At 43.8% G+C, this 14,303-nt stretch overlaps 1 protein-coding gene and 1 long non-coding RNA gene across 3 annotated transcripts in view; one reads left to right on the forward strand and one right to left on the reverse strand.

Moving 5' to 3' along the window:
• LOC147029318 (uncharacterized) overlaps nucleotides 1–14,303 on the forward strand; it is a 152,205-nt gene that overhangs the window by 117,282 nt on the left and 20,620 nt on the right. The window lies entirely within an intron of this gene.
• Nucleotides 1–14,303, reverse strand: part of LOC147029320 (metalloreductase STEAP2-like) — a 42,240-nt gene that overhangs the window by 11,231 nt on the left and 16,706 nt on the right. The window contains exons 2-3 of the mRNA XM_085872286.1: nucleotides 10,875–11,128; nucleotides 6,018–6,291 (exon numbers count right to left, since the gene is read on the reverse strand). Coding sequence (XP_085728412.1) covers nucleotides 6,018–6,291; nucleotides 10,875–11,128 — 528 coding nt within the window. The remainder of the gene's footprint in view (nucleotides 1–6,017; nucleotides 6,292–10,874; nucleotides 11,129–14,303) is intronic.

Raw genomic sequence — 14,303 nt, forward strand, 5'->3', positions numbered from 1 at the left:
GTGGTTTGTGCTCCGTCACCCTGAGCGAGTGGTTTGTGCTCCGTCACCCTGAGCGAGTGGTTTGTGCTCCGTCACCCTGAGCGAGTGGTTTGTGCTCCGACACCCTGAGTGAGTGGTTCGTGCTCCGTCACCCTGAGCGAGTGGTTTGTGCTCCGTCACGCTGAGCGAGTAGTTCGTGCTCCGTCACCCTGAGCGAGTGGTTCGTGCTCCTCACCCTGAGCGAGTGGTTCGTGCTCCTCACCCTGAGCGAGTGGTTTGTGCTCCGTCACCCTGAGCGAGTGGTTTGTGCTCCGTCACCCTGAGCGAGTGGTTTGTGCTCAGTCACCCTGAGCGAGTGGTTTGTGCTCCGTCACCCTGAGCTTGTGGTTCGTGGTTCGTGCTCCATCACCTTGAGCGAGTGGTTTGTTCTCCGTCACCCTGAGCGAGTGGCAGGGTTTGTCTCTGGCCAGCTTGGTTCCAGACGCATCCGGGCGGTGTTTGTGTCTTCAAAGGAGTTTGTCTCCGCCCCTTGTTTTTATAGTATGAGCGATAGAAAATGGATTTCAGACCTTGTTTTGTTTTAATCTTCACTGTTATTTTATGCAGAATCATTTTGATGAGACGATCTGAATCGTAATTAAGGCTTCACCGCACATCTGCCTTCCCTCCTCTCACCTCATATCGTCTTCCCTTCCCCCACCCCTCCTCACTCCCCCTCCCTCCTCTCTCCTTTTCCCTCCACCACTCTCTCTCCCTCACCCCTCTCTCTCCCTCACCCCTCTCTCCCTCTTCCCCCCTCATTTTCTCCCTTCCCCTTTTAGTATTACCATCAGTGAAGTGATGGGTGATATTTGCTTATCGTAATTAAAATATTCTCCATTGGGGCTGGGGGTGGGGAGGGGACTTCTACCCTTAAAATTGTGTCAATCGGACAAGTGGTTGCTGAGGTGGAAAAAAAATGCAAAAAATCAGAGCCAAAATAGGGTCGAATAATAATCAAAATTATTTTCACAAAATTGTTAATTTGTGTTTTCCATATTCTCATAATAAAGCTTTGGTGAAAATTTGATGACAAAAGCTCAAATGGTAAAGAAATTTTTGGCCCAGACAGACACACACAAGTGATCACAAAACCCCGTCTTCCTCTGCGTGCGCAGGGGAATGGGCTAAAAAGCCGTAATTTGCACAAAGGGTAGAGCGCTATCAGCTGGACCGCAAACACGGCCAATGCTCTACTCACTCCAATCGCAGCTGCTTCAGACGAGCGTCGCTGTGAATCTCGATCTCGATTGCTGGCACAATATAATGAATCAAATTCCGTCTTACAATCTCTGGAGAGCCCAGTTAGTGAGATTCGATTTGATAGTCACCCCACTTCGTTGAAAAATTCACAAAAATATTCCCTGAGTATACAATGGCTAGCAAAAGCAAAATGTCGGTCATCACATGCACATGCATGTATCTTTGGAGAAACTTTTCTTTTGGTGAAAAATCATCAAAATACAGATGAGATTGCCAAAAATAATTTCTCCAAAACCCCGAAAACCTTGGTGTGTTTCTGTGACTGTGCATACTGCCACATCTGCTTACTTCCATTGCAGTTAAGCATACATGGACATCGTAATCATAATAAAAGACAGCATGTCTGTTTGTCTGTTCGAATGTGGACTCGAAAATGGCTTGGCCAATCTCCATCACATTTTGTATATTTGTATTTTATTATTCCCTGCATTTCGATGTCACCCCCATGGCAAAATACACTACCCAGGGGCACTGTGGTTATGTCATGGGCACAAAATAATTCTCCCCTCCAAACCACCTGTGAGAGTGGGTTGACAATATGATTTGCACCTGTGTATGTCGAGTAATGTGCTAAAACAGTGCACATTGTTTACTTACCCCTGCTGAAGGAAGGGGGAGCCACGGACATGAAATGAACTTATGCCACTACCTCCTCCGTTCACTGGCTCACAGGGAGCAGTGTCTCTCTCTCTCTCTCTCTCTCTCTCTCTCTCTCTCTCTCTCTCTCTCTCTCTCTCTCTCTCTCTCTCTCTCTCTCTCTCTCTCTCTCTCTCTCTCTCTCTCTCTCTCTCTCTCTCTCTCTCTCTCTCTCTCTCTCTCTCTCTCTCTCTCTCTCTCTCTCTCTCTCTCTCTCTCTCTCTCTCTCTCTCTCTCTCTCTCTCTCTCTCTCTCTCTCTCTCTCTCTCTCTCTCTCTCTCTCTCTCTCTCTCTCTCTCTCTCTCTCTCTCTCTCTCTCTCTCTCTCTCTCTCTCTCTCTCTCTCTCTCTCTCTCTCTCTCTCTCTCTCTCTCTCTCTCTCTCTCTCTCTCTCTCTCTCTCTCTCTCTCTCTCTCTCTCTCTCTCTCTCTCTCTCTCTCTCTCTCTCTCTCTCTCTCTCTCTCTCTCTCTCTCTCTCTCTCTCTCTCTGTGTGTCCAACAGTACCAAGCTTCTGCCTTGCCTTGACCACAATACTCCTTCACTTCCTCCTGTCATCAACCAACTCTCCATGCTCCAACCACCCCCACTTTACTGATATCGCTCCTCACACAATCTTGTTATCTCGACCACGGTCAACCTTTTTTCCTCCAACCTTGCTCCCTCAACCTATACACTCCCTTTGCCATTCTCTTTTCTTCCAATCTACACCGAGTGTCCAGCCCAGCACAGCCAGCTTTTCACCAATCTCCCCGTCAAGCTCATCTGCACACCAATCTCCTCCCTCAGTTCATCCATCCTCCTTCTGTCCACCCTCTTCACTCCCGAAATCCTCCTGGCCCAGATGTTCTCGCAGACCTGCGCCCTTTGTTGTCTCTTTGTCAATGCCACTGTCTCCAGACCATAAAGGTAGGCTGGCATCACATAAGACACCAGAACTTTCCCTTTCCTTGATATTGTTATGTTTGTGGGGTAGATGGAGAAACTTCATCGTGAAGGTAGGATTGAATAGGGTAGCATGGTCCATGGATAGGTCGGAGACATTTCGATGTTACTTAAGAGGGAAACTTTCAGCTTAAGTTGTTCCATGTCACTGCACAGATGGGGGCGGGGAGGGGGGAGGGGGGGTGCTGTGTTAATTAGGAAGGGATTCATGACAGGATAAATTCACCCAGTGTGTGATTGCCCCCTTTGACCTTTTCCTATGTTTTTTTCATTTCAAGACCGGCGATAAAAAGGAATCACGTTCTTAACACAACAACAGCCGAGCCGGACATTTCCAAGCAGGTGAAAACCCTGCCTCCAGGAATGACAAATAGCAAGACTCTGCCCCTGGGGTGGATGATGGATGGGCATGACATCAGAGGGGAGAGATATGAGGCTGGAGTCAGGATTGGCGGTCGGGACACAAATATGAGCGTGAAGGGATGTTCTGTGAGGAACGCGATTGAGACAGAGGCTCTGGCTGGCCACCCTCGACACGAGGGGAAAAGGCAGCGCGAATCTCGTTCGTTGTGTGAATTTGTTCGCATGATAGAGCAAGATGCTAGCCATTGACTGTTCGGCTGGGTTGTGTGAGACGCACCTTGGAGTCTCGTGTTGTGCCATCGGGGAAGAAGGCGACGCCATTTTGCAGAGGAGCAGCGTCGGCAAGTGTGATCGTGAAAAGGGACTGTACGGCGGTTCTTGGGCCCTTAACAAAGGGACCAATCTGCACAAACTACCTCCCGTTCGTGCGGGAGGTAGACGCTTCCCACCCAGAGAGCAGCTGGGCGTCATTTTGCGAGCTTCCCACGCAGGAAGACGCGGTTCGATTCATCAAGTTCTAAAAAAAAAACCCATCTCTGGCCACACAGCTATGTGCAGGGATAAAAGGAGGGATTATTCTTTTATTTATTCTGTCCCCTTGTCTGCATTTAAATCTGTGTGGAGGTGCCTCAAATAGGAATTTAGTTCACCTCGCGTTTCATTATCATCCCGTTTTGATTTATCTCCATTATAAATATCTGATTTATGTTATTAAACCTTAATTTATTAAGATTGCTTGTGTCTGTCTATTTGTTGTGGGTTTGAGATAAACCCTTGCCCTCCGTCCGGGTGAATGCATCTGGTACGTGCTTTGCCGCCCCGTCCCGCACAAGCATTAATCTCCAAGGATCACGTGTTCGCTTCCAAGGGAGAACTGTTTGGCTATCCCTCCAGGTAGCGGCTCACCCCTCCCTCTGGACACGACAATATCTTCCTCTCTGCTAGTCAACATTACTTTAGTTTAAAGTGCCAGGTCCCATGGATATGGTTTCCACATCTTTGCCACCTGATGTTTATTGTTCTATTTTCATTATTCTTTGTGTTTCTGTGTCACCCTGAAGGAAAACACACTGCCCAGAGGTGGATTTTCATCCAGGCTTGGAGACTTGAGGGAAATTGTATTTTTTCCAATGCGAGTTCACAAATGAATGTTTCTTTTTCCTTTGATGCCATGAAACGGATTTCTTTTTTTAATTGAATCTAGTTTTTTTTAATTTAATTTTTAATCCAAAAAGAACTTTTATGAAATGGAAAATCAATGGCTCTATGAACTATTTTATCAATGAGTGAAGATAAACTAAATGGAGAAGATAAAGGGAAAAGAAAATCACAGATGGCTTTCCTAAAACCTCCACCCATTCTGACTATGGTCAGCAAATGTCAGATGTTCCAAAAAAAATGCCAACAAAGATTGGTGATTTAATCACGGTATACACACAATGTTCTTGTCATTGAACATTTCAGTCTGACTTTAATTCGTTTTCAAAATAATTAAAATTAATATCGTGTGAACGAGTGGTGTTAAAATATTATAAAGTTTGTGGGAGAAGGGGACAATAGTTGAATTGGAGGAAAGCCTTGGTGCGGAGACTTGGTGGGAGGCCTCTGGCAGGGATTTTTTGGAGGTTGGAGGGTGGATACGAGTAAAAAGCCCCTGCTCCATGACAGCACTGGAGAGAACGGAGGAAGAAGCAAACAGGTGGGAGTTTCTCTCCAGGTTGCATTCCTCTGACGCAATGCAACCCTGCCTTCTCCAACCACCGTCTCTTTGGGCCACTTCGTCCACGAAACCTTGTGGTTTAGTTCTAAAGGGCCAAATTATACTTCATCTCACAATGGATCTTAAAGGGGGCCAACACGCACTTTAAAATTGTGATCTTACAGAGTATATCAAGCCCTGCTCACTATTTTTTGCATTATGGATGGTTTGCTTACAATTTATAGTGTCACAATTCAAATAAGGTTTTGTCGATTAAAAAAAAAAAAATTGTACTTTCCAACCAAACTTTCGACCAAAGGTTGCCTTCAGTAATGCATATCCTTCTGTTAAAACTTGTCTTACTTCTCTCCATCACACATTTGATAATCATCTTTTAACTAATGAACAAAATTTATCAGACAATTATGAGGGGGGGGGAAGGAAAAGCGTTATAAATTTTAACACAAACTGTTTTAGAAGAACTAGCCGAGTACGCGCCCTACAGGTGATGATGTTCCAAGCATGCAATATGTTTTTCTGATGCATACCTTTATTTGGGCGGTGTATAGGCAAGTGACTGCTCTGTATAGGAAAAATGAATAACCAGACTGCGTGCGTGAAGCAAAAACATACTGACTGCTTCTAATTAAAAACACCTCACTACACTTGAAAACAAGGGTACAGGAATACTGTACTGCAAATGGTGGACACTTGTAATACCCTCTCCCACCTGAAGGCGGCGATACACGATACACATTCACATAGAGAATTTGCGTGCCCCCTTCACCTCCCCAAGACCACTGGCAAAGATAAAAACACCATGCACATTAATTGGGGTTATGCTGATCGTCTATCGCAAGTCTTGATGTAATTTGACCAGAACTGTAAGAGGAGTAGCGCGACAAACACAAGCACAAACAAACCCACCAACAAACACACAAACACCGGTCCGTGAATTACAGTAAGGATGTATCATTAAATTTTTATTTTAATTATATATTCTTCTACATTAAAATTTTAAAATTATTGTCATAACATGATTGTGATTTGCATAAATGTGCAAATTGCCATAAAGTGGAAAGAAAGTATCACACACCATATGGACTGCTTCGTTAAGTAGTCCGTATCGGTATGACCTTCGTAAGGGTAGAGCAAGGGTGTAGATAGCATGCAGAGCAGCAAAGAAGAAAGATAAAAGCCCAAGTTGCTTTCGTGCATGGAGCCATGAATCGAGCCACGGTGCAAAGCGACGCCGCTTGGTTCTGTATCTCAGCTGCTGCACAGCCGCAAGAACACCCGGAAGGTACACGAGTGAGAGCAGCATCAGGGCCACCACGGGCAGGGTTTTGTTCACCAGTTCCACTGGTATACTGGCCAAAAACAATGCAACAATAAATGATTCATGGGTCTTAAATTCTCAGCAACTCTCATCTATATTTTAACACACAAATTACTTTTGCTCCTGGCTGTCCTCCCACTAACTATATGTAAATAAATGTGCTTACACACAAGCCTTGAACATTGCACCAAACAAACAAAAAAAGAAAAGGCAAACATGATACCACCCAACCTTTCCATAAATACATGATTTTCGAAATGACGTGTGAATGCTAATTGAGGCCTTTCACGCATGCACTGTGTGTGTTTACACCAACTCGTTCGGCTCGCAGTGCACTTTTAACCTGCCGTTGCTCGCGCGAAATTTGTATGCGATTCAAATTGTATTTTAAACGTAATTTTCAGCATTTAGACGAAAGAGTGGCAATTTGAAATGAACCATAATAGTTCTGTACCTGAATGCAAGTTAGGCACACAGAAATATAGGAATGTGAGAAATATCCATGTAAGAGGGGAGTCTGGTTGCAGTGGCCATGCCATTTGCAACACACACACACACACACACACACACACACACACACACACACACACACACACACACACACACACACACACACACACACACACACACGCACACACTTTTCCTTTTACGAATAGATGCTAAAAAAATTGAGTGTCATTTCTATTGTGACCCTGGAACCAAACAAAAAATATATAACTTTATAACAACACTCCGAGCACACACAACTCCCACTCCCTCCTCTCAAACATGATTTATAATAAGTATCATCATTTAAAACTTACCATGTGCATTGATAAGCACCAGAAACATGGGAGCAACTGCAGAACTTTTGAAAAAGGAAAGTACCAAGAAAAACGACTCCTTACAAGGGGGGGCATGCTCCTCTGTAAAAACATTTTTAAATTGGTGTCAAAATATGGCTTGTAGCATGGTATTGTGTACACTGTGGTCCTAAATGAGGAGAAAGCTTAGAAATTGAACCCAGTTTTAATAAGATAAACAATCTTAATGTTTTATAATGCCCAAGTGTCTGTGATTTCAGAAAATGTATACTTTGCTATGGGTCCTATGGATATAGTTGCTTACAAAGCATGTTTTTTTATCCAAACACAGGCTATTTTTTCCATTTTTATAGCTCATTTTTTAGAAATGGGTTACATGTATGATTGTATATGTTGTCCAAAATGGTTGAAAATGCATTTTTTGTTTGATATATATCATTATACATAAGGATAGAACAATTCCTCAAAACTACATTTCTTATGACCTGGAGATCTTGGCACCTTCAAATGTGTAAAATCTCAGATTTTGCAAAATTTCCCCCAGTCATAGTGAAGCTTACAAAATCTTATTCCAGAAATTTGAAACGCATCTGAGAGAACATCTTAAATAGCAATTTACTTCTGCATAAAGTGATGATTTAAAATGGCAAGTTTTAACATGGATCATTTCTACATTCCAGTTGTTAGGTTAATTTCCATGATTGGGTCAAAAATGTTAGGAAGTACGAAACAAATTGCATTTACCAAGCTGCTACAAAATTACTGGTAGCTATAAGCTTGATTTTATAACCATAGAATAAGTTTACCAAGATGGCCCGATGATATGAAAATCAATACCAAAGGCCAGTTTGTGTTCAGTATACAGAACATCAAAGGTCGTTAGGAAGTACGAAACGTTTTTAGGAAATCTGCACTTTTAATCCTAAGATGTTAGTTTGGTTCATCACAGCATGTATTTCTATGGTTAAGTTTATGTGCATATATATATTTATGACCTGAATGAACACTGATCAATTTGTTAATTTCATATGACCTTGACCTCTTTCATATGACTTTCATTTTTTGGTCCCCCGTGTCCTAAATGTGTACATAATACCTAGCTACAAGCTATATGCATTTTGGGGGTGATCCTGTCCAAATTGGAACAAAAAAAGAAAAACTAGTAATAGCAATCATAGATTGCAGACTCTCACCAGAACTTGTTTTGCATGGTGTTTGTGTAGTTGTGTGTGGCGTTTGTGTACTGGTGTGTTATGTAATTAATAAGAGACATAATTAGAATTGCCACTTGATAACTGCTGGCAGTGATGACTGGGCACCAAGACATTCCGCTTTGGACACCTCACCCTGACCCATGACGTTTTTCATTGTTATTCAATTCAATTTAAAATTGGGTTAAAATCAATTCAATTCAAATCAAATGGAACACCAAATAGATCCGGTCGTGCATTGGAGGAGAAGGAACCAGAACAAGCAAAAAGAAAAGATTAAGTCATCAGGAGGAACCTGGATAGGATTCACATTTCAGCTACTACTCCTCGACCCTCAAATCCATCCAGGCACAGCCAAGTGAACCTTATTTAAAAAAAAACAAAAGAAAAAATAACCCAGATCAAAAAATCAAATAATTCTGGCTGCCAGACCATGTGTCCGATGAAGTTGAAATTTAAAATATGTATTCCCCATCACCACAAGATCATAACTGTGAAGTTTCATGTTGATGGAAGAAGTGCGTCAATATTATTTAATATTTTTCTTCAATCCAATATGGATGCCAAACCATGTCACCAATGATAGCATCGGTGAAAACATTTTGTTCCTCATGAATAGGTGGTCATACGTATAAAGTTTCGCTTCAGCCACTTAGAGAAGATTTTTGAATTTTTTTTAAACAATATGGCTGCCGAATCACGTAACCGATGATGTCATCAATGTTTTTTTTTCTTCTGTGGACCATTTTATCCCTAGATGACCCTCAAAATTTTTCATAATGATCAGATGTAGCGTTCTACATATGCAATTATGACGTCATAACGAAAGCACCTATGAAGTCATAAAAAAAATCACATTTATTCCACATGAGTACTTTCCGTGTGCCAAGTTTCAATTTTTACCTTGGTGTGGTTTCAGATACAAAGGTCCAAAGTTTTTCCATATTTCCAACATGGCTGCCACACCACGTGACCTATGATGTCAAAATTATGGAAAAAAACATTCTACAGGAGTAGTCGCAGCTTTGTTGAAAATTTTCGTCTCAATCTAACAAGTGGTTGCGGAGAAAAACACGAAAGTGCTGCGCGGACAAACAGACAGACAGACAGACAGACAGACAGACAGACACACAAACAAATGGACCAAATGCAATACCTTCTCTTTCAGTGAGGGCAAGTATGCAAATGAAAGTGATATTTGTGGAAGAATTTATTTATTTCACCTAAACATCCATTACGGTGAAGATTATTTTCAGGAAGTTGGTGCAGCATTTTGTTATCATAAAATATATGAATACTGAATATCACATACCTTTCCAGGACTTTTAATATGTTTTAAGAGGGGTTGTCACATGTTGTGTATTGGAGCGGTTTACCGGCATCACGTTTGCTCGTGGTGCAAAGCCAGAACATTCACTACCCCTTTAAATCCACGAGTCATGCAATGGAGGGGTTTTCCAGAATCACCCTCGCTTCAGTGTGAACTAGAGCATTCACTACCCCCTCCCCCTTATGTTTTCTGCACATTTATTTACCTGTTGGAAACTGAACTGGTTAACAGCATGATGTCTGTCCAAAATACTTCACCTGGCCTCCCCTGTTGTGAGCTCGTGGCCATTTTTATTGGATTACATTTGCTGTATTATAAAGTGGGTTTTCGCTATATTGGATTGCGAGCATACTTTTTCCAATTATTTCTCTGCCCGTCTACCTTTTGTCCTGGGATTCTTCATTTTTGTCATCCTGTGCTTTCTTGCAGTGAACTGTTATTCCGTAAGAACACGGTTGGTGTGGTGACCGGCCATTTCAGATTTAGCACGTGAGAAACGATTTTGGCTCGTCTTTACTTCGTCCAACGTAAAGATGGCACTCGGGACGCTATTTCTGTATTTACCGATGTAGACAGACTTTCTCTTGCCTGGCGGACATCGGATCACGGTAATGTGCTTACAAGCTTTTGCATCTGGCCAACTTCTACAAAAATACCTCATTAAAAAAACCTACCGTAGGAGTAATTCACATGATCGTGGTCATGATGCATTGGCATTGCACCCCGTCCGGATGCAATGGGTTCAGAAAATAATCAGCATCTCGGAATAGCACCTCAATTCCCTATAATCATGACATGTTTTTCTGATGATGAAAATATGGAAACCTCCATATGGGTCGTTAGAAAAATACGAATTTCTGTACATACACGAAAGTTTCACCCCTGCAGATATGACCTTCCCATCAGCGTTAAGAAGTTTAAAAAACGCATCGACGAACCTTCGAGCTTTCACGGGCATAGATCGCTGGTATTTTTTGCAGTACGGACTACAAGATACCAACTTTTCGGACGAGTCAGGAAGTTCTTGAACTGCTTTGTTGTGCAGAAGCACACCCCTTTCTCACAGGTACGTTTACAAGTACTTTCGGGTTCTTTTAAAGTTTTTTTAGTCGTTTCATTCTACAATCCTTATCTTGGAGTCATGAAAGATCTCCAGACCGCCCCGATTTACCTCGTTACGAGGGGTTTCTGTGCATGCGTGCCGAGCAATCTGGGGTGGATTACATCATTTTGAAAGTCGCATATTGCTCAACAAAATATGCACACTCACCGGTAGAACTCGTTGCGTTGTTTTACAATAAAAGGATGGATGACATCCCGCAGGAAAGCATAGATGTAAACTCCAGTTGCCAAACCCAGGGAAAGCAAAACTGGCATTCGCCATTCAGGAAACAAACGCAGGGGCATTTCCTCAAGCTCATGAGCTGATAGCAGCGATCCCATATCAACCGGTGTAAAACCGAGTGTGCGTGCAAGCTGCATCACCTCCGCCTTGGCCTCCATGCAGTCGCTGCACACGTGCACCTGCCATCAATGACAAGTAAAGTACTACGTTATTTTTGGAGTAGATCCCAATTTGATGAGTAAAGTATCAGTAAAGCACCTGCAGATATTAATCATTAGCCTTGACCAAAAGCCAGAGGACACTGTAATCGGTGTGTGTGTGTGTGTGTGTGTGTGTGTGTGTGTGTGTGTGTGTGTGTGTGTGTGTGTGTGTGTGTGTGTGTGTGTGTGTGTGTGTGTGTGTCCGTACTTACCTCTGCCACAGAAGGTGGATGGAGGGGTTTTGTTTTCTCCTCTGTCTGTCTGTCTCTGTGAGCAGGATATCTCAAAAAGTTGTGGACGGATTCGGTCGAAACTTGGTGAACAGGTTACGTGAATGAAGAGGGTGAATTGATTTGATTTTGGTGAAGACTCGGATCCAGATACTGCAGTTTTTTCAATGATTCTTCAATATTGAGAGATAGAGCCAAAACGATATATTGTTATGAATCTTGAAGCCATTTGCACAGAAACAGACAGCAGGCCCTAAGCTAAGTTATTTCGATAAGTATGTGTTTATAGTTAGAATCCATCCCCGATGTCTAATGGGAATTTTGTGTGTGCGCTGTGAGTTATTTTATCGTCAGGTTTTATACATCTACCACAACAACAACAACAACAACAACAACAGCGGCACCGTCCCTCACTCAACCCAGTCGCCATTGCCCACGTGTTTTTGGCTGAAGGTGTGGGCGGAGCCTCCATTGCCTCAGATCGAGGCTCCGCCCCGAGGAAGGGCATGGAACGTTTCATCCAGCCAATGAGCGAAGGGCGAGCATCACACGTGCGCCCCAGCCAATGGGAGGTCAGCGTGCCGAAAGCGACTACGGAGCCTCTTCAGGGGGTGGGCCTCCGAGACGCCTCGACACACCCCCTGAGATGCCTCGTCCAATCAGGAGGCTGACCACCTCAGGGGCGGCCCCGCCCAGCCAGATGGGATGTTTGCCCCTCGTCCAATCCGGAGGCGAGTCCCTCAGAGTGGTTCCCTCAACCCGTGGGGGAGGGGAAGAATAAGAGGAGGTGGTGAGCCTTCGAGAAGAGGAGAGAAGGAGGAGAAAGAGAAGAAGCCTCCTCTTGCCTGCTGGCGTTCTCGTCTACCCACGGGTGCTCGTCTTGTCTGGTCCGTTCCCGTGCTGACTGGAGTCCGTTGCATCGTTCCTGGTCCCTGGTGCTTGGTGCTACGTTGTTGGCGGCGGGTTCGAGTCCCGCCACCGGACAAGCTCGACCAGACCGCACAAGGCGGACAGGTGCAAGAATAGGCCCCTGCCCTCAGCTCGCCTTTCCCTCCAGAGCTGAAGGGCCCAATAAAGGCCGCGGCCACCATTTCCTTGGGTGTGTGTGTGTGTGTGTGTGTGTGTGTGTGTGTGTGTGTGTGTGTGTGTGTGTGTGTGTGTGTGTGTGTGTGTGTGTGTGTGTGTGTGTGTGTGTGTGTGTGTGTGGCGCCAGCCTGTTAAGTAAAACTGTTAAGTGCTTTTCGCTCACTGTCCATTTCCTGCATATCTTTTATTCGGATAACTCTGCTCTTTGTGTGCTCCCCTCCCCGATTATTGTTTATAAATAAACCCCCGTGTTAAATGTTCACCCAGCACGGTGCGTCGTGCACCCAGCATGGTGCGTATTGAGAATTAGTGAGGCCGTCAGTTCCGTAAATCATTCATTTGGTCTAGCGCGGCTTTGGTAACTTCCGCTCGGTTATGCCGGATCCGAGTCGGTAACAGCGACTCGGTTCGGACAAAGTCGGCCGAGGGTGTGGTTTCCCCGGTAGCTAGACTGCGTGGTTATTTAGGTATATTGGAGATCGAGACAATTAACCCTACGCCACACGGTCGAAATATTGGCGTCCACGGTCCACAAAGGGACCCGTGACCTTTCGAGTTATCCAAAGGTTACGACCTTCCATTCCGGTGTTCGGTGGGAGACAGCCTAACTGCTCCATCTAGCGGTCGTCCTCGCCACCGAACCCCGGCCCACAACAATATAGCATGATATCTCAAAACGTAATGGACAAATTTCAAAGAAACTTGACCGGACAGGTCGGGTGTGTGATAATAAAAAGCCAATTAGGTTTTGGTTAAGGTCCGGGTGCAGATCTGGCCTATCATTGCAATATAAAACATAAACTGTTCAGTCTGGTGGAGGTGTGCGCTCTACCAAATGCCGTTCTAGTTATGACAGCTTCTGCATGTGACTCGCAGCTTGATTCAGTGGATAGCAAAATGGACATGCTGGGTAATGTGCATGTAATCTGTCAGGAAAGATGTGCACGATTCAATTTATTGTCATGAATTAAATCAAACTTGGAACATCTACGTAAAATGATGTAATGTGGGGGGAGTAGTATCTGGCGATGTCATGATGTCGAAGAGTGCCCTTCTAGTTCAAATTGCATCCAGATTTAGTGGTATGCAATGCCTTCAGAAAGTGTTCACACCCCTTGACTTTTGTCACATTTTGTTGTGTTCCAGCCTGAATTTAAAATGGAGAAAATTTAAATTTTTTCTCACTGATCCACACGAAATACCCCGTCATGACGAAATGAAAACATGTTTTTAGAAATTGTTACAAATTAATTGAAAATAAAAATCTGAAATGTCTGCATCGGTAAGTGTTCAACCCTTTTGCTATGACACTCCAAATTGAGTCAGGTGCATCCACTTTCCTTTGATCATCCTTGAGATGTCTCCACAACTTGGAGTTCACCTGTGACCAATTTAATTGATTGGACATTATTTACAAAGAAACACACCTTTCTATATGAAGTCCCAGAGTTTACAGTGCATGTTAGAGCAGAAACTCTACCATGAAGTCCAAGGAACTGTCTGTAGAACTCCGAGATAGAATTGTGAGGAGGAAAAGATCTGGGGAAGAGTATAAAACAATTTTTAGTGTTGAAAGTTCCCAAGAGCACAGTGAGCTCCATTATTAGGAAATGGAAAGAATACGGAATGACCCAGACTCTTCCCAGAGCTGGCCGTCCGACAAAAATGAGCAACTGGGCAAGAGGGACCTTTGTCACGGCTCTGTCACACCTTGACGTTTTAGCCAGCGTATGGCAACGTCTCAAAATGTATGTAAAACGCTGGCGTACGCTGAACTATTGATGTTTTTTTTCAGTTTTGGGCGTATTCATAACGAGGAGGACATATACATAACGTAT

The sequence above is a fragment of the Eptatretus burgeri genome, chromosome 3, assembly GCF_056783735.1.
Source record: "Eptatretus burgeri isolate ZD-2024b chromosome 3, Ebu_testis_v1, whole genome shotgun sequence".
Classification (NCBI taxonomy): Eukaryota; Metazoa; Chordata; class Myxini; order Myxiniformes; family Myxinidae; genus Eptatretus; species Eptatretus burgeri.